The sequence below is a fragment of the Thunnus albacares genome, chromosome 8 (genome assembly GCF_914725855.1).
Source record: "Thunnus albacares chromosome 8, fThuAlb1.1, whole genome shotgun sequence".
NCBI classification, from domain to species: Eukaryota; Metazoa; Chordata; class Actinopteri; order Scombriformes; family Scombridae; genus Thunnus; species Thunnus albacares.
This window is the reverse complement of record NC_058113.1, coordinates 29,722,323-29,748,702: the sequence shown is the minus strand read 5'-3', so window position 1 is coordinate 29,748,702 and position 26,380 is coordinate 29,722,323. Positions and strand designations below refer to the sequence as shown.

Sequence of the window (26,380 nt, the reverse complement as noted above, 5' to 3'; positions counted from 1 at the left end):
GAAAGACTGCATTCACTCCAGTTTGTTAGAGAACAAGGTCATTAATACTCAGATGGCATCATAACAGCACCTAAAAAATTTAAATCCCCAACCATCTTGTGATGTTTTTTTATGAGTGAGAGCGTAACGGAGCCAGCTACAGGACATGAACCCAGACTGAAAGGGTTTATGGGTAAAAGCGGACAGATGTTCATATCTGACAGCCAGCAGCTCCTTGTGTTTGGAAAGCCGAGCAGAACAAAATGAATCGTGGCCTGATGGTCGTGTTCAGTGTTTATTCATGTGCAAGAAAGACAGAGAAGGTCAATTATGGCGAAGAGTGCCGAAAAAAGTCTGGCATGCTCTTTCAAACGTAAAGGTGACCTGTCATCCCGCTAGTTAACTAAACTCTTGTTTACAAGCTCTGGTTCGCTTCCAACACACGGCGTGAACTTTCAAGTCGCCTCCCGTTCAGAAACGTGTTTCTCTTATTGTTCCTTCACCTGGACGGTTGACCTTCACCGTGCACAATCACGCATGTTTGTGCAGAGTTTGACACTAGGAGGGTATTTTCACATTAATCTGCTGAAAGCTGAGAGCTTCTCTGTGTAACACATGGACACGTGAGTGTGACTTGACATATGCAACCTGAACAAGTGTGATGTGGAAACCTGAAGCCACCAGTGCACAAACACTGACAGACTGGACTTTTCAGTGAAATAAAAGACATTTTGTGTTCAGCAATTAAACTTTTGAAACTAAAAACAGTTGTATATTCATATCATACATTCTGGACTTATTTTTAAATGTCTTAAAACATGTCTGGGGTGATCTTTAAAAGATAAATCTGAGTTATTGTGTCTTATTAAAACCAATAATCTGTATCCTGCTAACAAATATGTAGGCATGCCTTCATGCTGTAGAGCTCCAGAAACAAACTGTTGAATTAGGTTGTATAACCTCTTTGTTATCAACCCTGCAAGTGTGTTTTATTCTAAGAGTCCCTCCACATCTGGCAGACGTCACTGAGCATGCTCGGCCACAAACCTCCATGTTTTCAGTGCTTTGCTAGTTTGATGAGCTGAAAGGAACCGGTCACCCATTGTACTAGTAGTTATTTTTCAGGTAATTGTTGTTTACTTTTCAAGCAAAAGTTTGAAGATGGAAATTGGTGCATTTTGCCATCAAATATATTATAGAGTACAAGATGACATAATTCATTGAGCACCAGTAAGATTGACACATCAGAACAAGGCTGCTTCCCACCTATTTGTCTCTTGTTGATCCACTCTGTGTTTTCATCAGTTGCTATGGTGATAGAGAAGAGGGTGATGTGCAACAAGCATGGATGTATTAAGAGAACTGGATACAGCGCCGCTCCAGTTTCTCCTAGTGGCCACTCGCCGTATTGCAGCAAAAAAAAAATCCCCTGCAGCACCAAAAAGCATTTTCCTCGTAGGCGGTCTTTCTGTAAAATGCTTTTTATATTTATATAAACGTCTCTGTTATAAAAGAGATGTCTGTAAAATTGTTGGCTACTAAAGCCCCTGACCCAACCTGACCTCTCCGGTCCTTTAAAAGGTGTTAGATGAAACAATCTAAGAGTGAATTTTGACGACCCAGCTCTGAGAAATAACATGAACGAAGGGAAACAGAACCAGATAAACAAAAGTTGGTTTATTGAATACACAAACAAAGGAAACAACAAATAATGTGGTGTGGAGGAGACTCAGCTGCTGCTGCAGTATCTGCTGGCTGAGAGACAGGGACTGAGGATGTGGAGGAAGGTTGCTCAGCTGCCACTGATTGGACAGAAGCAATGATTGGTGTCAGCTCCCTCTAACAAAGGGCAGGTACACAGAACACACACACACACACACACACACACACACACAGGACGTAACAGAAATTATCACTCTTTGTTTGAACCGGTCACAACCTTTTAGACTCTGACGACGCAAGCAGACTTAACATTGCTTTAAGGAGTCACAAGCCAAAAAGGTAAAAACCCAAAACTTTTCACAGTGATTCGTACCAAAGAAAACAAACTGTAGATGCGATCAGACCATTTATGGTGCGTTTATCTTGTGACGTCAAGCGCTCAAGCTGTAAAAATACATCCTCTAAAGATAGAATTACATTGTTTTTTAAAAGTCTGTTCTCCCCCAGACCTACTTCATTCTCCACACGAACACCGAGCATCAGCCTGACTTTCTTTTGATTTGATAATCACCTCCTGTCTTACACTGATCCCTCCTCCCTCAGGAAACGTAAAGGAACTCACTATAAGAGAGCCGGGGTTTTAGAGGAGTAACACAGGGTGTAATTTACTGCACCAGGTGTGTATCTGCGCACCAACCAGCCTCCTCACAGCTTTCACTGACACACATTTTCTAAACCTGACAGTCGACGGCAGAATTTCTGCTTTAACACGCACTGAAGAAATTGAAGTGATTAATTCTTTTGAGCTGATTTTTTTTTTTTTTTCTCCTCCTTCCAGCTGAGTTCAGTGTTCTTGCTCCGGTTGTTCACCGGCTTCTGCTTCCAATTTGCACTATTGTTTCTCCGAGATGCTGAAAAGCATGTTTGTTTGGCATCGTATCGTATCCCTCCACAAAGAATTCGAATCATTTATATGCAAGATCATGTGTTTTGATGGAAGTTTTTATGCGTGTGAGTGTGAGACGAGTTTTCTAATTATAGACGGTGGCTGGAAAGTCTGTGTGTTTGCATATAATCTGTGTGAGATGGAGGTTTTGTGTTTAGGTTATATAAGGAACTAATTAGTTTGTTATAGAGTAGGTGTGCATGCATGCTTATACAAAGTGCTTGTGCGTGGATACCGGATCATTACGCTCGTGTGCAGCATATGAACCCGTGTCTATTTTATTTGCTTCATTACAACGCGTGGGAGGATTGTTGGCGTCGAAACGCAAAAAGCCCCGCTCGGCTAGAAGGGCTTCCGCTCCACCGCGCGTCGGCTAAATCTCATTACTCAACCGTCGAACGGATGCGACTGGAAGAGCCTCGATCCCCCGGTTGAGTCGAAGGTGAAAGATGATTCGTCTATCAGAGAGAGAGAGAGAGAGGGAGAGAGAGAGAACAGCATATCAATCGTAGGCACATTTTTTACTAGAGCAGCAGAAAATCAATAATTGTCAGATTGGGGTTCTTGTCAGTTTGGAGGAGTGGTTCAAAAGGTGAATTGAGAGGATTAAGATTGCAGAGCAACATGTTGAGAAACTGCACAGTAAAAAAAACATTTTTGAAGGATTTATTTGACACGATTGAGCTTTTGTTTTTCTTTTCGCTAAACTGTCTGTTTTCACGTTGATAAGTTTTAATCACTGGGGCCATACATTTACACAGATGTAGAAAACAAGCAGCACATCCTTACATAAGGTTTACAATTATTCACTTTTCAGTCACTAGACTCTTGCAATGAGACAGTTAAGTAGTGAAAAGTGTTTTCAACAAGACCTAACGCTCCTTTCTTCAATCTGCACTTCTCGTCCTCTTGAAAATCTACTCAAAAATAATTCTATTAAAAAAAAAAAAAAAACAGCTTTTGAAAATGTCACTTGCAATTCTAGGTTCATTTTCTTTATTTCTTTATTTTTTTTCTTATTCCTTCAGAAAGAAAAATAAAGTTGTCAAGACATTTCCTACGCCATCAGCAATGTGTGCGAGGAATGTTTTCTTGAAAATATCAGTGGTAAACGACTGAATGTTTCGGTGTCAGACGCTCTGAATCAACACACTTTCCCCTCCAGACTATTTCTCACACTGACATTCAACACTCACACAGCGGGACATTCATTGTATAGGAGGTATAGTGTAGGTACCAATTTCACCAGCAGTAACCTCAGTAGACTAAAATACAGCGGAGCCACAGAAAATGTCATGTATGGAGAGAAGAAGAAGAAACCTCGGCTCTGGAAAATGTAGGAGGATTACTTACTGCAGTTCAAACAGAGAAGGCAGAAGGGAAAGTAAGGACACACAAGTCAATTTCAACTTTTCATCACAAATAAACTCCTGAAATCCGCTGAATGCCATAAAATTGATGATAGACAACCTTGTAAGAAGATCCAAAGGTGGATTTTCCCTTCAGGTTCGGCCACCATCATTGTGTCTCAGCAACAACAACAACAGATCCGAGACACAGACGCTGCGACCTCGACCAGACACGAAACAAATTCAATTTCGTTACCTTGCACTTATCCTCTCCGTTTCCGAGCAGTCCTCCTCAATAAAACCAATTTTTGGAAAAGAATCACCGAGGTGCTTTGTTACAAACGGACAATCAGTGAAATGGACGGATGCAAATTTACTAATGGCTCTCTTTTGTCTTTGTTGTTTTTGTGTCTGTCTTTGTTTGTCTCTTCAGGGGCGGGTTCGATCAGGACGTGGAGAACGGCTACCGTCAGCACCCTGATACCTGCCACGGTGAGATGGAAACATCATTTTTATTTTCAGTGATTTTTTTTTTTTTACATAAGCAATAAAGAGAAAAAAAAAAAACTATTGACTGTTATCAGATCTTGGCAGAGCGACAGCAGGCACAAGTGATTGCGGATCTAACGAATTATAATAGAACATTACGATGTATTTATTTCAACAAGGGTAGCAATTCAGTTCATGTTGAAGGAGCTTGAAGTGTAGTTTTGTCCGCCCCCGTTCACAATCCCTGCTGGAATACTGTTCTCAATCTTTCTATGTTAATTAAGCGTTTGCTGGTGGATGTGGGTTTTTTTTCTGTAAGACAAAGCGGGTTTGTTTATAGCTCTTTCGCATGAGTCTGGGATGTGATCAGAAGCACAAACAGGACAACTATACTTATCTACTATTAGAAATAAATGAATTGTAACCCAGAAAACAGTAATCTTAACAAATAATAACCATTCTGTTTTGTATTTCTCATCTCCAGATGTCCTGGCGACCACTCGCAAGCAAAACACGGCGCTAGATTCGGCGTATGGTCAGTGGACATGTCTTTTTATGTTTTTATTCAACTGCCTCAGCTCATTTAACCGGTCACCACTGAGCTCTGACGAGCTAAATGCTAGCAAACTGAACACAATAAGAAGGATTTTAAAGAAAGGTAGTGCTACTTGAAACCAAAAACGCTGCTGCTTTGTGTTCGTCAACAGCTACGATTCACATGAAATAAGAAGATTTTGTTTTGGAGTCTGGGTCTTATTTGATTGTGTTATAGTCCCCTGCTTGTGCAGGTAAATCATGCAGCTACAGTAACAGTACAGTAGAGTAAAGCTGAAACAGAAAGTGTAAAATCTCAAACAAACCGGACCTTTACCTGAGCCAGATCAGGTGATAGTTTGCTTTGTTTGTTCACAACTTGTCTGTCAAATTGCTTCCCTGTTTGATTATTTGTCGCCAAAGTGAGTAAAACATCATCATCCGTGGGAGGAACGATGGTCGAAACCACAAGAATAAGGCCCCTATCATAAAAAAACTAATTAACTGAATTTCTCTTTTAAATATCTCCTCGACCTTGAGCCTCGACCTCCAGCACTCGCTCACCTTTTCCTTTTAACTGTATGTTTTATTCAGTTATATGCCTGAAATGTAAATGTTTCTACACACATGGGAAGCTACAGTATATTTTATTAAGGCAGCCGAATGGCCGTCGCCGCCTCTCTCCCTCTCTCTCTCTCTCTCTCTCTCAGCCAGACTGACAGCTTAAACATTGAAGCCATTGTCTGAAGCATCACTCCTTTGATGGACCAGGAGCTATGCTGGCCAGGCTGCCTAATGCCCTGTATCAAGAGGGATCATCATCCCTGTCACGTCCCATTACTCCCCAGCCGGCCACACCGCGCAGCCCCCTGGCATGGCCGGAATAGAAATAGAAATGCCGCCAAGCTGGCTCGCTCTCAGATAAGATTGAGGAGGTGGTGTGAGGACAATTTTCTAACGCTGCAACATTCAAAACTAGTCATTTTCAATCAGATAGCCGTCGGCCTGCCTCGTTCGCTTTTTACGCACACACGACCCCGCCTCAACTTTTTTGAGAAGTTTTTAAGACTTGAACAAAGTCAGATCCCTTTTTTGTCACTGAACAAATTAGGGCACGGGGGAGTTAATGGCGGTGGTTGATCCAACACAGTGATTAGTATCAGCGCTGAGCCCATCACGCTGGAAGATGTCGGCCATTACGACTCAGCAGAGCGATCCATCCTGCATCTCTCTCTCTCTCTCTCTCAGTCTCTTTCTCAGAACAGAGGCCACTTTGTCTGCCAGAGGCTTCGGCCCTGGACCTCCACAGTCCCACGGTGCCTCAGTAGTCTGTAAAGCCTCCCTGCTGAAGGAATTACCACTCAGTTGGTAGCAAGACTTGATGAGCAACCCTGCTGCTTAATCCTGCGGGGCTCTCACCACCCCAATGCTTCACTGCACTGTTTGAAGTTCTCAACACGCAGTCAGATTCTGTCTCTGTTGTTTTTCAGTTTTTTTTTTTTTTGTTTTTTTCTAGTTGATTCACACAAAAAGCCTTTTAAGTCTCTGCACTGAAGATCAATTATCAGCTTTCCTAGACAATAAAACACCCCATATGCCGAACAAAGCTGTTGTCACACGGGGGGCTCCATTCCCTGTTCGAAAGCACACCAAAGGCAGGGACGTTTTCTTTCTTCCACTTCCCTGTCACCCAAACAATCGCAGCCAGCAGAGGGAAGGGCGTGAGACAAACGCTTGGCTGCGTAGGTAATCAAATGTTCCTCTGTTGTATAACCTTTTTTTTTTTTTTTTTTTTTTTTTTGTACTTTATCAACAGTAAAAGAGGACAAACAATACGATCCTACGCACACACTCAGAAGAAACACAATTGTGATAAATGAAAGTAATGATGAAGTCCTGGAGCTATTGTCCAAGGTGCCAGGGCCAAACACCCCCTGGTGTACAGTTTTAATTTGCCCAGCGCAGATGGTGAACTGACGGGGCACCTCATTCATAGTGAACGCTGTCAATTGGCTCACAGTGAGAGAGAGAGAACAAGCCCTTTTTTTCCTCCAGTCTGGGTGCGAGCTCTGCAGAACGCTAACATTATGGCTGGCTTATTAGTGCAGGAGCACAAGCCAATAGCAGCATGCTGCTCACATGACCTCAAGGACAACAGAGAGCTAATAATGCAATCAAGATGTGGAGTGTGTCATCAAGATAAATATGTTTGATAATACAAGGCCCGTGGCAGCAAACGCCCGGCGCGTTTCTTGGCATATGTTTGAAATGATTCCAAACGTGGCCATCATAACGTTTTGCTGCGGTCTGCCCTCAAGGTGACGGAGTTTCCTGTTAAAACAGATTGGGTGAGGTAGTGGAAAAGAGCTGTGGTGAAAAATAACCATTACTTAGCCAACCACCGGTATCTATTTCCACTTATCTGTGAAAACACTTAGCAGAGAGGACGCAGAGGAGTTTTAACCGTGGTCAGAGTTCAAGGCCATGTTAGAAAAAAAAAAGGGGGGAGGGGGTGTGTTTCTATAAAAATCTGCTCAGGAACCTGGATTAAACCTGCTGACTGTGTGATTCAGAGACACAACTGTAAAGTCTGAAAACTGGAAGCCAGTGGTTTTTAAATATTCAAATACCATTTAAGAATATTAGTATACCTTATCAGTCTAGTGTCTGCTAAGCTGAGATGAAAACCTGCCAGATAGCTGTGTTATGTTATTTAAACAGTCACAAAATGTGCTGTGAGATATTTTTTTATAAACTATGTCGGCTATTTCTGAGTGAGACGACAGCAAGCGCAGCAAGAAATATTCTGGACAGTCGCGGATATGTCTTCGCAAATGTCGGATTCCCAAAATCACAATTTCCTGGAGAGTTTCAATGTGGATGTTAAGCAGCTGGTAAAGTACACCGCAGAGCTTTAAATCTTTGTTATATCTGCGGGGAATTTAGCTGACAGGATTGAGGATGGATGAATTAACTTGTGTTTGTTTGCTCATCATGTTGCTCACAATCATCTCGGGGTCTTTTTATGTTAACTGGTGACGGTTTTCTTCCCACTCAGGACTCACCCTCATTTCTCTGAAGTTGATTCTCCAGTCTGATTCAAGTTTCACATTTCACTAATCACTCACTCTGTTGCCCCCTTCCTCCTCCTCCTCCTCCTCCTCCTCCTCCTCCTCCTCCTCCTCCTCCTCCCCCCCTTCGCTACAACCACAGGGAAGACCACACCCACAAGCGCCAGCACAACCTATCATGGGGCAACATTCCCAAAGGAGGCAGGTGACCCTGAAAGAGGTACAGGTCCTGATGGCCCTCCCTCCGTGGGGGAACAAGGGTCACCTGACTCGGAGCCAATCAGTGTGGAGATGGAGGGTAAGGGGGAGGGATGTCTGTCCTCAGTGAACTCTTGACCTGCAGGGGATTGCACTGTTGGGCCCCGAACGCCTCACCGTATACACTAACCAGACTGACCACTAACAAAAACCGATGTTTCACTCTGGTTAAACAGTCTCCCGCTTTCAGCACGCATTTCTATGGCAACGGCTCTCATTTCAAACAGCTAATATAAAAATTACAGTAATGACAAATTCAAATCAACTCTATTATTTATCTTCTTTGTCCAATATTGTAGTTCTCAAAAAAATCTATTTGTCTCTTTGCTATTTCTGATAATAGCCGATTGAAATAGTTGATGAGAAGATGAGTCCAGACCAGTAAAGGCTGACCAGTAAAGAACTCCTGTGTCATACTAATGTGTGTCAATGTTCATCCAGGGTGAAATATCACTTTCATTAGCTCACTAACACTTAACTCTCTAGTTAAACCAATCTCTTAGTGAAAAGCAGCAAGTATTGCTAATTGATTTTTTTTTTTTAATCCATACACTCCATTAGACTCAACCTTACATGACGTGATGCGTAATATCCCAGGCAGCTTCACTTAATGGTTCCACTGACTTAGAGCTCAGTGTGGTTTAGATGGAAGAGTCCCGAATCACAAGTACTCAAAGTGACAGAAAAGCGCAGCGTGTATATTCACTAAACGGAGATAAACACGGATTGGATACGGCAGAGAACGAGTCTAAAGAGCTTGAAGAACATCAGAGGATCTCCCACGTCCCATTATGTTCAGCCATACCTCTAGATGTGCTCAGCACAGCAGCCAAGAATGTGAAAGATTTAATCCCTTAAATAGATACTGCATTGGCTCTAATTAACTCCTCAAATCAAGTAGAGAACCTGTCTAAGTCTAAACAACACATGCTCCCATAAGCCCTTTCCTCATCTTTTATTTAGCTCGTCAGCACACACAAATATTCCCTAAATGTCTTCCAACACACTGAAAAAATGCAAAGCACAAGCCAGGTAGCATCTCTGTCTCTCTCTGAGCTCATTCATTTACATTTATCATTTTTTATTTTCATTATAGAGAATACTGCAAAGGTTTTTAACCTGCGCAGCCAACATGGACACTAGATTCTGTAATTACTTCTTATGACAAGTTATCAAATAAATGTATTTCTGAGGTTTACGATCTATATTCTAAGATAAATTACAACAGAACTTCTATTAGAATACAAAAATATGGATGAATTCCCTAAAAAACAAATAACAAAGGCCTATCAGTATGGCAAGGACAGTCTTGGGTTTGTGGAAAAGGCCACTAAACACATGAATAAATTAGCCTCAATATTGAATGTTAGCTATGTTTTTACCTTGTCTAGACATAAAGAGTGAACCGCACAACATATTTAGTTTAATCCGACCAAACATATTCCATTCAAGATAATATTAGATAAGAAAACCCAGCAAATTCTCATATTTCAGAAGGTGGAACCATCAAATCTTTTGCATTTTGCTGGAAAAAAATGAATTTACTGACTGATCATTTTAGTGCTAAAGGTTCCATAATTTGTGTAATTACAATGATCAAAGTGATTTTAAATGAGGTATCCTTACTTCTGGAATTGAACATTCCGGTTTCACTTTAGCCTTCGATTCACTCGTCGCATCGAACCTCTAATCTTCCAGTGACACCACAGACTCTTTTAACAATTACACTTCACCACCCAGCTGCCCAAATAAACGGCGTGACCTATAAAATCCCAACCAGTTCTTGAATATTTAATTAGATCTTGATCTTCATAGGTTTGACTCTCATTATTTCTTACATTTTTAATTTGACAGCCCTCATACTTATTAACATGAACCCAAGAGTAGGGAAATGCAAGTCAAACAGCTAAATAAGCATAGCGGAAAGTGCAAGGAAATGTCTCTATGACCCTCAAATGATGGAAAGAAACAACAGCTGCAGAGTAAGAGAGAGAATGTTTTGAGTTTTTTCCCCCCACTTGGAAGACTAGAGCATATTCCTGAAAGTTAAGGAAGAAGATGTGGTTGATTTGGATGTGATTCAAGGAGGACAAGGCAGCAGGAAGCGGTTTTTTTGTCCTCTCCATGCTGCTTGCTTGCTTGCTTGCTTGCTCAGGCACCATGTCAGAAGTCCATAAATCCTCAGCGAGTGAAAGAGGCTTCCTTTCACGCAGACAGACTCTGTGGCTGCAATGATGAGCTACTCAGGCTCAAATGAGAAAAGCCCATAACAAATAAATAACCAGCAGGGGCCTGAGCCAGGGAGTCAGACAACAGGGGGGGGGGAGAAGAGGAGGGAGGGAGGCGGTGGTGGAGGATATAATAGAAACAGCAACGCAATCTATTTCAGCCAGAGACTGTGACCCTGCTGGTTCAATCAGAAGAGCTGGGCGGGCGGGTTGATAAGGCAGAAGAGGAGCCGGTTTGGAACTAACAGCATCACAGTTCCAAGAGGGCCTCCAATCTCTCTCACTTCCTGTCCATTTCTCACCAGATATCTGCTTTTCTGTCTATACCTTCTGTAGAGGCTCTGCAGCTGTGTCACAAATCTCCAAGCAGCCACCGGGCAGGTGGGCCGGTAGACAAGAATGCACAGATTAGCGGCCAAATATAGAGCAAAGTCAGAAACAAAGATACCTGAGCAAGGTTGTGCTGTGGCTGAAATAACACTAAATTAAATTGGATATATGCAATGTTTCCATGGGTCAGCGTGAAGGTAAACTGTCTTGTCTTTAATCTTAGTCTTTACTCAAAAACATTCCACATCATACCCCTTCCCTCTGCCCCTGTTTCCTGTCTCTCTGCACCTTAACACCATCAAACATATAATTAAAAAAAAAAAACACTACTTTGCACTTACTTACAGAGAGTTAGCTCACCAAATAGCCATCAGGCGAAGTTACCAGACTAACAAGAGTTAATGTAAACAAACACTGAAGAAATGTAAATTTAGAAAAGTTGGGTTAGGGCGTCAGGGCATCAGGGCGTTAGGGTTAGGGCGTCAGGGCATTAGGGTTAGGGCATCAGGGCGTTAGGGTTAGGGCGTCAGGGCATTAGGGTTAGGGCGTCAGGGCGTTAGAGTTAGGGCATCAGGGCGTTAGGGTTAGGGCGTCAGGGCATTAGGGTTAGGGCGTCAGGGCGTTAGAGTTAGGGCATTAGGGTTAGGGTGTCAGGGCATTGGGGTTAGGGCGTCAGGGCGTTAGGGTTAGGGCGTCAGGGCATTAGGGTTAAGGCGTCAGGGCATTAGGGTTAGGGCATTAGGGTTAGGGTGTCAGGGCATTGGGGTTAGGGCATCAGGGCATTAGGGTTAGGGCGTCAGGGCGTTGGGGTTAAGGGGTTAGGGTTAGGGCGTCAGGGCATTAGGGTTAAGGCGTCAGGGCGTTAGGGTTAGGGCATCAGGGCATTAGGGTTAGGGCGTTAGGGTTAGGGTGTCAGGGTTAGGGCGTTAGGGTTAGGGGGTCAGGGCATCAGGGCGTCAGGGTTAGGGCGTTAGGGTTAAGGTTAGGGTCAGAACCTGGATCAACAAGTTTCAGTGACATATTTGCATTGCATATTTCATTTTAAATGTTCTCAGTCATGTTAAAAACATTTGATAGCTTCAAAGAAAATTGTTCAAATGCCGTGTGGTCTTAATAGTCAGCATTCAGACTTGCATTCTGACTTGCTATTTGCTAATGCAGACTTTGTGATTTGACTTGGACTCGCCATAAAGAACTTGAGACTTTACTCAACACTTACACGCTGTCTACACTCTCAGCCATGTTTTTTTTCAGTCTTCCGTCTCATGTTTGCCCAGCTGATATTTTGAAAAGAGTTTAGACCTGACTTGAACTTGGCCTCCAAAGGTTTAGAAACGGCTATGCTGCTCAGAAAAGTTCCCCCGAAGGTTATTTTTCCTTTGGCAAACATCTCTTAAAGAACATATGAGTAGAAATAAACTATCTGTAAATCCACTTTATAAAAGCCAAGCGAGATATAAATGCTATAAGCTGTGAATAAAAAAGTACAAAGTCTCTCACTTAACACATAAACCTTGTTAATCCTACCCACATTTGTTTTTATATTTAATGTAACAGTTATTGACAGATAAAAACCATGAGGTGAAATATTCGCTTAGATGTGGGTTGGTACATTACATTATATAAACACCAGGAAAGACTAAAAGGCAGGAGCGGGAACCTGTTGACCTGCTGCTATTTAGAAAAATGCCAGCAGTCAGGTTCCACTAGAACAGTTTCTGGCTGGGGAATACGCCCACCTCTCCATTGTGAGTGAACACACAGAAACCCGTGTGTTAGCAAAACCATGTTGCACTGGACTCCTGGTTCTAGACCTCTCTAGTTTTGTTTTCACCCCCTGTCCCTGCCCTCTATTGTGATTTGACCTTTTCCTTGACTCTTTAGATCAACCAGCGTGGGATGGACTAAAAAGCCAGGCTAGCAGCTAATTTAGCTGACAAGCACAGGGAGATAGCTCGATAATAGAATCAAGTGAAGCGGGTGTTTTCAAACTCATTAAAACACTACGGGAGGAGAGCAGAGAGTGAACTCGGGCTGAACCTTTTCATGAAGAAGGGCTGGCGTCCTGGGGGGGACATCGACGCCAGCTAGTTTTCTAAAGAGTTATTTATAGTTCTAAAGACCATGGCAACAGACACCGCCTGTATCATCCAGTCACTGATAGAGCTCTGACTGTGTGTCCCCTTTAACCACCGTCACAATATCTGCTTCTCAGAGAGACCTCATTTCACATCACTGTTTTTTTTTTTTTTTTTATGATTCATATTTTAATCTGTTATTTTACCTTTTTAATAACATGACAAAAATGAAAACATGGGGGGGTATAATAGTAATCACACTTAACCACAGTTTCCACAAAGAAACAAGAAAGAAAAGCAATAAAGTGACAGCATCAGATAATCATTTTCATCTCTCACTAGTTGAAAAATAAATACCATCCAGTCCTCAGCAGTGTTGATAAAAATGACCTTCACCACATTTCCCAAAGCTTTGCTTTTCATGTCAGCAGTAATTGTGAGAGCAGCTGTCACTTCTTTCAAACAGCATGTGAAGTTGAACATTAAAATAATGAATACATTTTTTAGATCTTTAAGGTTCAGATTGCAGCTGCGTATCCAAAACTTGTGACAGTTAAATACAACCGCAGACAACGGAAACCCATTCAACCCGTCAACGTCTTGACCCGACAGGCTACTCTTACATGATTTATTACAAGTCAGGCCGTGATGTTCACACACACACAACACACATTTACCTCAGCTTTTGAAATGTTACTGCCAATGTAGACTCCCTGAGTCATAGTCGTGGTGTAATGGCACTCATTAAAGGTCATACAGGACGAGGCCATTTTTCCCTCAACTCGGCCCACCAGCACTTTACGGCGATTATCGGTGACATCATGTTTTGCTACAAAAACACGCTTTGCAGTACGCTGTAAAAACTAACGTGAAAGGGATTACACATACCGAATACTTCACTTTCCATAACCAGCACTTTTTTAATGGGTTTTTATTCCGTGATGACTATTAAAGATCAGCTCAAAGTCAGGATGGACGTCACAGCGATCACGGGGCCCACAGTGATCAAATCCACCCACGCAGTTGTCCCGGCTATTAGCCCTAACCCCTTACCCTTTAATCTGTCTCATTGACCTCTGGGGGAGTATTTCTCCCATTTTTACCTGCCTGTTTTCTTTTTCTTTGTTATTTTCAATTTTCAGTTGGACTAACCCTTTAGCTGTACCTGCCTCCTTTGTTGAATTCTCTCTTCACCGACCCTTTTCACCGTCTTTTTATGATCTGCCTTCCTGGGTTTTACAGCTGATGGTTTGAAACTGTGCGCAGGTGTTTTGAGTGGCCTGCGAGCAGTTTCTCCATCTCTTAAAGCAGCAGTTCACTCCAAAGACACAATGATAGATGTGGATCTTAGCAGAAAGACAAGATTATTGGGGAAAATACATATTACACTTATGAACAGTATCAGTGTCTGAACAAAAAGCCTTTGTTATTAAGGGGCAGTTTCCTTATTTATTTGTTCTGTGCATGTTCTTCATGTATTAAGCTACAGCACCAACATAAAAAAAAATGTAAAAAGTCACCATATCTGAGAGAACTGACTTTGGTGTGGACTGTCTCTTTAAGTTGGTTGGTAAAAGCCAAGATCCTTCCAGTGCTGCCTTTCCTTCTTCAAACGTACGTCATCACAGCAACAGTTGGAAGTTTGCATTGGAACCATTTTGCTTTACCAGTAACTGAATGGCTAGTAAACAGCTCTTCTTCTTTTTTAAGTTTCTAATGCAATTGCATGTAAAAAAAAAAAAAAAAATACAAATAAAAAAACCAGATGCATGTGCTCTGCCTGGTTTAAGGAATCATGACAAGTTAATCAGAAGCCATTTAAAAGGGTCCGATCACCCAAATTACACAATAACATATTTGCTAGCAGGTAGTTTGATTTTATTTCAATTTTTATGATATTTTGAGATATCTGCCTCTGAAAATTTTGCCTCCATCCAATAAAATCAAGATGAATGAGAATTTGTATTTGCTAGTCAAAAAATTCAGCTGCAGTGTGTCTTTCCAATAGTGCTAGACATAGACATAGTGCTTTTGAGTTTTTCATGTGATTTGTGATGTGATTAAAAGAGTTGCCAAGTTGCAGCATAAATTTCAAAGATGGATATCTTTAAAATCTGGACGAATAAAGCAAAACTATCTGCATGAGAATTAGATGAAAATATGCTTTTTTTTTGTAATTTGTGTTGAGCAGACCCTTTAACCCAACTATTTGTTGAGTGTTTGAAACAAAATGTATACTACTACTTGAAAACTTGACTTTCCCTTCAAAGCACAGGTGTAAATATTGAAGGACTCCTGCAGACAGTGTGGTTCTGATTGCCAGATGCCGCAGCACGCTTAATTTACCAGTATTCAATCAAAAACTGTAGTGAAATCTTTGCTCTGTATGCATCAGCACACCTGGAATGAAATGCAGTGCTCATTACCACTACTTTTCAATTGGAATGGATCTGTTACATTACACCATATCACCTTAGCTCGTGTGCATATATTAAACCGCATCCAATTGGCTGAGCACTGAGGTGGAATATTATGCAAATTCCTAATAACAAGTGTACATGATTGAATTCACTCAGTCAACAGCCAGAACCGTGCACACATACAGCACATATACTCAAACTGTGTGCACATGTGTGTGTGTGTGTGTGTGTGCGCGCATGTACACTGACGCGCACAATCATGCTCCGTTTGCTAACCATGTCTGTCAGTGCACAGACATCAGGTATTAAAACTGTCAAATTGCTAAAGCTCGCAGCAACGGGGCAGAGCTACTCTGCTTTTTACCCGCATTTAAAAAGGGGAAAATAATTCATTTGTTCCAATCTTTAACCTCAGGCTGTCTTTCAAGAGTTAAATTGTTATTTTTAGTGTAGAAGAAGTAAATCTTAAGCATTAAGGGGTGGAGGGGAAGGTGGGGGGAGGGGTAATGCTCGCCAACGAAGCCTGGGGCCATTTCGTCTCGTTGGCTTCTCATTGGGATGGAGTAGCCATTAAGGGAACAATTACATGCACTTGTAAGCTTGCAGAAGCAGAAACTAATTAAGGCTATTTTAGAATGTCTTCACTTGATGCACAAAAGTAGTACACAAGTAGTTCTCCAGGTTACATAGTATTTAAATAAACCCTAGAGAAAAGCCGGGTACTCTGGGAAAAGTTACGGAGAAAAGAAAAAGTTGCTCCTATGTTTTAAATTGATTTGTATCTGACCTTGAAAGCGCTGTCTGAAATCAAAGTAGCCGGTCGTTTCTGGCAATATTTTAAATTCCGGTTTTGTAGATTTCTGATACAATTGAGCAAGTATGAAACTTCAAAGCGTTCAGATTACCAGTAATTGGTGTCATGGAAAAGCTTATGGGTGTTGTATTGTTAATGAAGTCGATTTAAGATGTCTGCGAGAGCTTGCAAAAGACAGCAGCCATTTACTTAATCACTTACATGCTTAAGAGAAGTTGTAACTTCCATTGTAATTTGTTTTCAGACTCGACTTCATCACCTGCAGGAAAAAAAAAAAGCACCTCATGCGCGTAAAAACAGCCGGGCCTGCTTACTTTTTTTTTTTTTTCCCCTTATGCAAAATCCATCGCCAATTAGTATGACGCGGCACAGGCAACGCTGTACAAAACCTGCCTGTTTACATAACCTACCACGCTGTCTATTTTTAACAATATGGATACAATCATAGAGTGCTTCTCTTCCTACGGCGCTGTGGAGGAGCATGAGGGTTGTTCTCCAACGATATCACAGCTGCCGCAGGCTTCAAAACCCAGCAGAGTGACGGTCTGTCACTCACCCCATCACGTCTGTCTGTCACTCTGCCTCTCTCCCCCATCCTCCTCCTCCTCCTCCTCCTTCAAATCTGCTCCTCGCACATACATTCTCTCCATCTCCTCTTTTTTTTTTTTTTTGCTCTCTGGCTTTCATCCCCACTCTTTTTCTTTGCTCTCGTTCCCCTGTCTCTCTTGGATCTTTGAGTCCCCTCACATTCACTCCCCTCTTCATTGCCAGTTTGTCAGCAAGGTTGAATTTCATCCCTTCATCTCCCTCTTCTTTTTTTTTTTTTTTTTTCCCCCCCTGGCTGTCACCATCTCTCTCTCTCCCTCTTCACTCCCTTCCCTCCCTTGCCTCCTCTCATGCAGCCCATCTGTCTTTTTTACCTTTTGGCAGACTTGGGCATCTCTATATTAAGCCTCCGCTGAGCTGAGACCATGTTGAGTTGACACAGAAATATAATGTGACAAGTTAGAGACGAATACTGACTCTGAAGTTACGTATGTAAACATTGAAGGGAAGTTGTGAAACGAGTGTAAAGTAGCGTTAATTATCGCCTCTCCTTGAGATGACAATTTCCCCCCATTAAAAGACCTTTTTTTTAAATTAAGAGTGAACATTTGTGTAAATGCAAATCCCAGTTTTAAGTATCCAAGCTGTGCGAAGAAAGCCCGAATGTGCAGTCGGCCAACACCTCCTGTGCGCCACCTAGCTGCTCACCAGGCTGTCGGTATGATTCACAGGGTATTAATTTCACTGTGACCGGTGGCACCATATGTCCCGCATACCCAGTGATTGAGTCATCCAGCCTGCTCATGAAACATGTTGTGACAGGTCATTCGTAGGCTCTGGATTTGTTTACCTTAGCTGCACATTTCACCTCCCGTCGTGCCACTTGACTCATACTCCTTAACCCGGAGGGACCCCTCAATAGGCCTGTAGCCACAGCGAGGGAGGGGGGGGGGGTGTCATGGTCCAGAGGGAGCAGATGACTCACAGGTACCAGGGAGCTACAGGGGTGACAGGAGGCAGAAAGCACAGTGAGATGAGAACAGCCACTCATTACAAAAACTGCACAGCGCCGCCACCACCAGGACACTGATCGGTTAGAACCGAAAAACTTGGAACCACGAACATGCTGCAGAGCTGATTGGCGGCCTGTGTAATGAGACCAAAAAACTGTCCCAAGATTAAAAGAAGAGGTATTAACAGGCTCACTGCAGCATCACTTTTGATTGCCTCTCCCACTGGGATTGCAATTATGATTTATGACTTTTTAATGTGGTCATAAGTCAAGGCAATCACAAGAATAAATGGCTGAAAATTGAGGATTGTTAATTGGAAGTTCCATTCAAAGCATTATTTCCAGAAAGATTATAGCGCACCACAGTATCTCTGTCTTTGTTGGGAAAACGGATGCAAAGCACTCCTCAAAAAAACGAATGTAGTGATACATGACAATGAGATACACCTCTACAAGCACACCTGCTAACAGTCTAGCTCCAGATAATGAAGAGCAAAAAAGAACTAAACACGTTTCACACATCAACTTCGTGACCTAAATAATAAACACTTTTGAAAAACCGAATGGCCGGAAACTGTGTACATACAGATCAGTCACGACAAGGGAGATCAACCTTGTTTGATTCTAATTTTACCGTAGCCTGCCCCATTTGTAACAAAATTCTGTCAAATTAAAGGTTGATGATGACATAAGGTAAATGAGCTGTCTTTCCATATTATGAGTCGTGTAGTTACCATTGTGTCAGGTGCCTTTTGAGGATTAAGACAATGAGTTTAGATTGTACTCATTTGTGCTTTTGTCTCGTGTGGATTTCTTATAAGATTTGAATGAAGTCTAGCAAGTCTTTGATCAGGTTTTCTACCTCTGTAATATATATTTTAATATTTATCTCCAATTGCATACAGAGAGTGAGAAAGACCTTTTTGGTCCTAACACACACACATTACCTTTAATATCACTGTCTCAGGGGTTCACATTTATTCTCACCTTTCCATCCCACTAAAAATGAGATCCTTTTAAGTCTCAAAAGGACTGTAGAAATTCATAACTTTTGGCGAGTTCAGAGTGTGCTCAAGCTTTATCACAACACTAACTGAAAAATCTTGACACACCTGGGAGAGTAGGACAATAAGATTATACTGTGCATATCTTTAGACAATAAAGATTTTTCTACATTTTGTCTCCAGAGTTTGCTTTTCCTTCAGTTTTTCCTGGTTGTATGAGGCCATGCGGACAGTATTACAAATCAAAGAACAGGACAGCTTAATGGCAATGTTTGATTGATACGATTTTTTTGCTTCAGTGTGATGAAGTAGCTTATGTTGGTTTGCAACAGACATTTATATCTGGTTATATTATCGCTGAACAATCTCAATTGAATTTCCTGAAAATTTACCACATCAGGGTATACTGTATATCACTACCAAGATACATAACATATACACCCAGAAGAGTATTTTCATGAATTTCTATAAATTTCTTCACAAGAATAATTTTCTGGAGCAAAGAGCCTTCATTCTCTCAAGTCTGGGTGACTTATTTTCGAGGAAAGATTAATGCAGACCTAATTATTGAAATGGTCTCACTTCTACTCATCCACCAGTCGCCATCCTCATCATCATTCTGAACATCTCATGAACTATCATTAAGCCTGATTTAGACATCATTTTCCATTTTCCTTCCTCAACGAAGCTTTAATTAGCTGTTGAATTTAGCTTGTTTGGAACACCTGTATTTTTTTCCCTCCTCGGTGCAGCTCAGCCATCCCCCTCCGCAAACTAATCAGTTTCACAGAAACTGTCATTAAGGGTGGAGAGAAGGGTCTGACACCACAGATGGCAGCAGCCTCTTGCAAATGAGCTCTGATTACGAGAGGTGGCAGGTTTCGCTCCTGTTATCATCGCTGCCTTTCATGCCATTAGGGTAACACAGTTATAGGGTCACAAAACCCAAGGACATTTACATGCTAGATTTACCTTAACTAAATAACCTTGTGTTTTTGGTGCACTGTTGCACAGATTGTCCCCTCGGCTTCATTTTGAAAGAATTTGACAATCTCATTTGACTCTGTGTTGGCAAAGGCGCTACACTCAGTGAGCTATTGGATAGACCTGTTATTTTTGGCTCGTTCATCATACCAGGTGCTCTTGCCCCTGATCCTCGCATTGGAAAGCAAAGTCTGTGAAAATGACATCAGGTTCCTGCTGCTGTCCTCCCATCAATATTTAAAGCTCCAACTCATTTCAAAGTTGATTTCTCACTGACTGGGGAGCTCTTGGCCTCTGCCAGTCTGAAGGGAAAGCACAGGTCTTGGAAAGAAAGGCTGTATTGATCTATTAACAGTGGAAGGAAAAGAAGCCAAGAGCTTAGTTCAAACAACTCTCCCATGCTGTTCCCCACATAGTGAAGCCCCTGTAAACACAACCTGTCTGTCCCAGCTGCTACTTGACCTATATTAGCTCTTGAAAATGAGTGTTTTTTTTCTTCTGGCTCAGTCAGAAAAGCTCTAACTTGAGTACCCTTTTCTCAATCTTTTTCTGTTTTAAAGGTGTGAGGCGGCCTCCAGAGCTGGAGAAGACCCATCACAGTGTCCATTATACGCTCCTGATCGCTTGTGTTTTGGTGGCCTTCGTCCTTGGCGCCTTCCTTTCTGGCTTCCTGGTCTCTTGCTACTGTAACCACACAGGTCACAAGACCAAGAAGTTGACAAAAGATCCTGAGGCTCCAATCCCACATGCCCTGTCACTCCGCAGCCTGGCCAAACTTAACGGTCTCCTGGACAGCCAAAGTAAGGACGACAAGCTGGAGGTGTCATCTCCAAAGATCTACAACTCTTTCTTTGCCAACGGCAAGGAGCATCACCAACCAAGGAGAAACGGCCATCATGGAATGACCATGGGAGACCTGGTCCATCCTCACCATCACCACCTCCACCATTCCTCTGAGCTCTCTGGTCTGCCTACACCAGACTCAACCCCGGAACTGCCTATCAAGAGCATGAAAGCTTTCAAGAACCAGTGGGAGAAGAATCAGAATTGCAACAATGCTAAGGAGCCAAAGTCTCACAACATTGGCTCCAGGCCCAGTTCTGCACTGCTTCCCCAGCAAGTCTTCCCCTACTCCCATAGCCTATCCAACGGGCAGCCTCTAGTAGGAAGTCACCTCCATCCAGAGGAACGCAAAATCCACAACGTTGAACGCGTGTTATCTCAGCAGCCTTACCCCGGTTACTCACAGAAGGTGATGGAGGTAACCTCACTGGATGAGCTCCTGAAGCATATCCACGAGGCAAGCAGCAGCAAGAACTCCCAGTTAATTAGTCCGTCGGGTCTGATGGCTAGTGGTGGATGCCAGCTAGCCTTTGCCAATCGCATCCAACCTCAGATACCTGAAACAGAATCAGCCCCCTACTACAGCTCATCCACTTTACCCCGAGACAGCCTTACCCGACGCATGGATGTTCCTCCGGATATCCCCCCGCACCACCAGTCAACCCTGGAGAGGAGGCACTCCTCCCAGAGGCACTCATTGATTGCTGCAGCTACAAAGATGCCCAATGGAGGTGGAGGAGGGGTTGGAGGAGGAGGAATGATCCCTCGCCAGCACAGCTTCAGCCAACGAAATGGCGGGCCCCACCAGCCACCTCCCCTCTTAGCACGGATGAACTCAACGGGAAGTGCCTGCGAGGTTCACTACCCCCTCATCCCCAATGGGTACCTGACACGCCAGCACAGCTACAATGGAGAGCAGCAGGAGATCCAACACAGGGGCGCTATCGTTCGCCGGGCCTCCTCTCTCAAACCCGATGTCCCTCCCAAGCCCCTGTTCATACCTGCCACGTCCCCCGTTAACCAACAGGGAAAGTTCAACTACTGAGGAGGTAAACTCCTGGACTAGAGAGGGAGTCTCCCTCATTGTGTCTTCTTAAAGGAACTTCCCTTTGAAGAAATGCAGTTGGTTCGAGGTTTCAGACCTTCACCAGAAAACACAACCAATCATGTGGCAGCCAGTGTCACTGTGGACAAAAGCCTCAACCAAACTTGTTTTTTTCCCCTTCTTTTTGTCCAACGAATATCTTTGTACCATATTGGTATTGCTCAGCTACTTGCTTATTATAGAACCGCTGACTTGGGTGACGTGACGCCACCTCCTTATATTAGGCTGCCAATGTCCTCAGTGTGGATTTACAATGCAACTAAGTTTTTGGACGCATTGATGTTGGAAAAACTACACATCAGTCATCTTGAAGACTTATAAGCCGGAGGCTACTGCAATGCTTAGATTCATGCTTTTGCTTAACCTTTTCTGATGTAGTGTTGGTAACCAGTCCCTGCCCGCCCCACCCTCGAATGTGTTTATATTATGCATGTGTGTGTATATATATGTGTGTTTATATCCACACCGTATATGTATACATATACATATGCAGTATATGTAACCTGTGGTGAAAAGTCAGCAAATTCCCCTGAAAGTAGTTATGTCTTTGCCTTACTATACTCTTTCATCTTTGGGCATATTAAACGATCCCCTACCCTAGGAAATATCTTAGGGACACCAAATCATGCACTTCATCAACACAACTCATTGTCAGTTGGCTAAAAACAATGAACCAGAATTTATTTGTGTTGACAAAAAAAAGGAAACACTTCAACAAAGCAGCTATACTCGTATTTTATTTTATTTCCCGTCCCAGCAGATGTCAGGTGAATTAATCGGGTCCATTTAAGTTCCTTGAGAATGTTTCTATAAGATTGGTGCTCTACAAATGTAGTGGGTCTAAACATCCTCTGAAATGGAAATAAATAATACTGTATCCACTAAAATATTTTGGACCCAAAGAGGACAAGACAAACATGCCATGCCATCTGAGAGAATGAACATAAAATATAGAACGGACTGCAGTTATTATAATTATTAACTTTGTGGCTATTGGTTGTAAATAAAGGAATAATTACTAGCCAAATTTTAACTGTATGTGTAAATGTGTGCCTTATTTAATAATAGTGTGTGACATGGGGGTAGGGGTTAATGCAAGGGGCTCAGATGGCTACTATGCTACAGTATATTGTAGGTGTTTCATTTTCTATGGTCGTCAGTATGTGTCATACAGTATCTATTGTATATTTGAAGAGTTTCATTCCAGAATGAGATATTTGTCATTTAAATTTTTTCTCACCTGTTCTGATAAATTGATAACTGCGAGTATGATTGTAACACTCACTAATGAGTAGTATTTTTGTTATATCTTGTATACTGAGCCTTTTTTTTTTTTTTTTTCTACAAATTATCATCTAATTTTTAGAAACATTAAACACCAGATTATTTTTGAATGGATACAGTGTTTTGGAATGAAACCCTTCATTTCTATTTGTCTTTTTTGTTGTTTTTTTTTCTTAATCCCAGAAGTGTGAGCCTGCAGATTTTTTTTGGGAGTGTTGGGCAAAGCAAGTAGACAGCCACAGACTGCAGATATTCAGGTTCGACTGCCTCCGTATTATGTCACTTTCCACTGGGTTTCATTGGGTGCCATTGTTGACTTCATATTCTTTTTTTTTTTTCCTCTTAGCAGTAGCATTAGCATATCTTTGGATTTCTAAAGGAGCAGTTCACAGTTCCTCTTTAGTTATCACCTACAGACCTCTAGCCATTGTAGAAGTCACATTTTACTGATGGATGCAGCAAATATGGTCTTCATGTTCATAAATATTCAAATACTTTCTTGCTCTTATTTACCAGAAATAGCTGAGAAAAATACACCACCATAATGTGTTGTTGGGTAGAAAGTGTGAAACTGGACTTCTACAATGGTTACTGCTGTAGATTTGGACTTACCTGTGTCACCAGGTGTCAACTTCAATAAAGAAAGCAAATAAAGTAGAATGGAGATAACGTTTCTGTTTAGGAAATGTGTGGAAACACGGAGAAGTGCAATGATCTCTGATCCGACAAGCTGAGATTGTCTCTAGGATCGATACTTGGGAAGCGATCATGGAACTGGTTCCCGGGTCGTCACGCCGCCAAACACCTGCTGAGGGTTTTCCTCAGGGATGGTGATGCCAATTGGCTCTGCCTCAGAAATATCACACCTTCAAAACTGTTCCCTGTTGCACTTTTCAGCAGAGCCACTTTGGCCACGGTTGACTGGAACCCTGATCAATTTTGTGTAAACAGCACTACGCTATTTACTGTATCTGAAAAGTGGTGTTTATTGATTGAAATTTCCCAGAGCTCATTTGACCCAATGAAAAGTTTACTATTCATACTCAAACTCCAGTAAATGAAGGAAAATACGGCCGACCACGTTTGTCGAAAGGAAAAAAAAAAAAAGTTGATTTTAGGAATTAACAGGCAGCAGAGCGTTAAATAGCCTTTCGAACAACAGATACAAAACATCCAACTTGATTTAAGGTCATGACCATAATGTGTCATAAGAGGAATTGTTGCAGCTAGTGTTTGATGAGTGGAAGTGTGTTTTGTTTTTTTTTAATCTGCCGGTGACAGATTGTATAGGAGAGGGAACGGTCTCGCCTCTAATAGCTCTATCAGTATTTGATTTGGTGTAAATACATTTTATCTGGGCGGGGTCTCATTGATTCAGTATTATGTTCTTTTCTGTTTGATTTCCAGGCTTCGCCTCTTGAATTACTATGAATTTGGTCTCACAGAATACCATTGTATGTCTGTTATACTAGGAATAAAATAAAAATATGATGCAAGTGTCTCACTGGTGAATGTGTCAAAATACTCCTGTGTAATGGACTGCAATTCAATACAATAACCCTATACTGTACTAACTTTTTTTGAAGATTATTATGTGCGGTTTTTGTAGAAGCTAAGCCAAGTGTTGATTTAAGTCTGTGGTCAATTGTGTGAGTGTAGTTAGTGTTACATTGGATTGCATTACCTCCACCGAGGATGTTAGGTCTTCAGTCCCACTTGTTTGTCTGTCAGGCTGTCTCAAAAACATGTCAGTGGAGTGGTGGAAAGTTTGGTCATCAGCCAAGGAACAAGAGATTTTTGTTTTTTGGTGCATTTTAAAAAAAAAAAAAAAATTCTTAAAGGAATACTAAAACATTTTGGGTTGTTTGCTGTCTGAGTTGTATAAAAAGATCAGTTAAAAATGGGCAAAGTCCAAAAAGTGTTTGTCCAGTGGGGGAAAAAAAACAACTATTGCAGTCTTAAGAAAGTGCCAATGCTCATTGTTTTAATACGCGAGGGGCAGCAATGAGCCTCTAACAGCTTGGCACAGCAGCGTGAGACAACAAAGGCAGAACACTCCACGTACTTGAACAAGCCACAGAAAAGTCAGTTTTATGCTTTATCACATGTATTCAGACAAACTGTCCCTTTTGAAGGCTTTGAGTTTTGTAAAGAGATTTCAGTTAAAAGTTCATCCAATCAAGAGCAGCACAAAGCCATTACAGTACCATACGTTCCTCCATAGTAAGTATTCAGATTTGGCTCCCAGGCAGTAGATTGGCCAATCCTGTTCTGACATAACCCCTAATAAGGCAAACAAAGCACTTCCCAAGATGTCAAACTATTCCTTGAACATTAGATGTTTGCACCCAACTATTGGGCACATTTTCAATTTGTGCATTTAAAACTTCTCCTCAAAATAACCATCAGATAATTAGAAAAAAGCCAAAATGTCTCAAAAAAGTTCATATGCTTGACTGACAGGTAGAAAAGTTGGCATATTGAAAAAAATATGATACAATAAAAACAGATAATTGGATGTCATTATAGTGTCACTGCTTTTTCTACCGTAGACAAAGCAGTCATGTCATTTGAAGACAGTTTCTATTATTTAAATATAATATTTTGAACATTGAGCCGCCTTGGTGGAGGTACACCCTCTCCGAGTGCTTTCCATTATTATACAGGTGTTTCTTTTTATTTTGTCCACCCTCTGTACAACCTGCAGCAAATTTTCTGGGACAGACACTCATCCAATAATTATCTTGCTTATGTTTGTCCTCTGTCACAGTACAGCACATGGTTTATAATAATGCTATGTGAACATAATGTCAAACATGAATTAATAGAAAGTACCTCCATGTTCCTCCTATAAATCAGATGATCCCTTCACATTTTGAAGCACCTCACTTCATAAACTGTTTATATTAATGAACAAATCTTAATTTCTTTGAGCTACTGACTGTAATTGAACATTTATTTTAACACCATCCATGTGAAGGTGAGTATGACGACAGAATTATTCAATGCCTCCAGTAAACCAAATTAGCATAATTGATAAGTACGTCATGAAGGGCCTCTTAGTCATAACAGTCTCTTCTCTCTGCTGTCTCATTACTCCAGGGACAAACCATCAGGAATTTATCTGAATAGAATGGACTTGAATTAAAAGAGCTCTTACAGATTTTACTTAACTATGAACTGGGCAGCCGGCCTCTTTGAAAGTCAAATGCACTGAAAAGCAGCTCAGTTGTTGGACAGAGTTTTGGTTAAGTGGAACATCCAACTCCATTGTTATTTGATTCCACCACAGAGCGAATAGTGTTGTTCCCACTCTGAACAAACCGAGCTCTGGAGTGTTTACAGGACAAAATTTGAATTTAACTGCAGAGTTGCATTGACTGATAGACTCCCTGCAGTCTATTACATAAGAGACGATAAACAATCCTGGTGTGAATGCAACCC

The 26,380-nt window shown here is 41.8% G+C and overlaps 1 protein-coding gene and 1 long non-coding RNA gene across 5 annotated transcripts in view; one reads left to right on the top strand and one right to left on the bottom strand.

Annotated features, from left to right (window-relative positions):
• Nucleotides 1-24,437, top strand: part of sema6e (sema domain, transmembrane domain (TM), and cytoplasmic domain, (semaphorin) 6E) — a 166,112-nt gene extending 141,675 nt beyond the window's left edge. For 2 of the 4 annotated variants that reach the window (XM_044358190.1, XM_044358189.1), the window contains 4 exons: nt 4,370-4,428; nt 4,910-4,960; nt 8,173-8,328; nt 20,265-24,437. In XM_044358190.1, the coding sequence (XP_044214125.1) occupies nt 4,370-4,428; nt 4,910-4,960; nt 8,173-8,328; nt 20,265-21,592 (1,594 nt within the window). In that variant the 3' untranslated portion in view covers nt 21,593-24,437. The remainder of the gene's footprint in view (nt 1-4,369; nt 4,429-4,909; nt 4,961-8,172; nt 8,329-20,264) is intronic. The other 2 variants (XM_044358192.1, XM_044358193.1) reach the window with 2 other exon arrangements.
• On the bottom strand, nt 1,642-20,245 carry LOC122986801. The gene is made up of 2 exons (XR_006404389.1): nt 17,555-20,245; nt 1,642-3,045 (listed from the first exon to the last, which is right to left on the bottom strand). It is a non-coding gene; the product is annotated as an uncharacterized LOC122986801 (long non-coding RNA).
• Nucleotides 24,438-26,380: the final 1,943 nt, after the last annotated feature.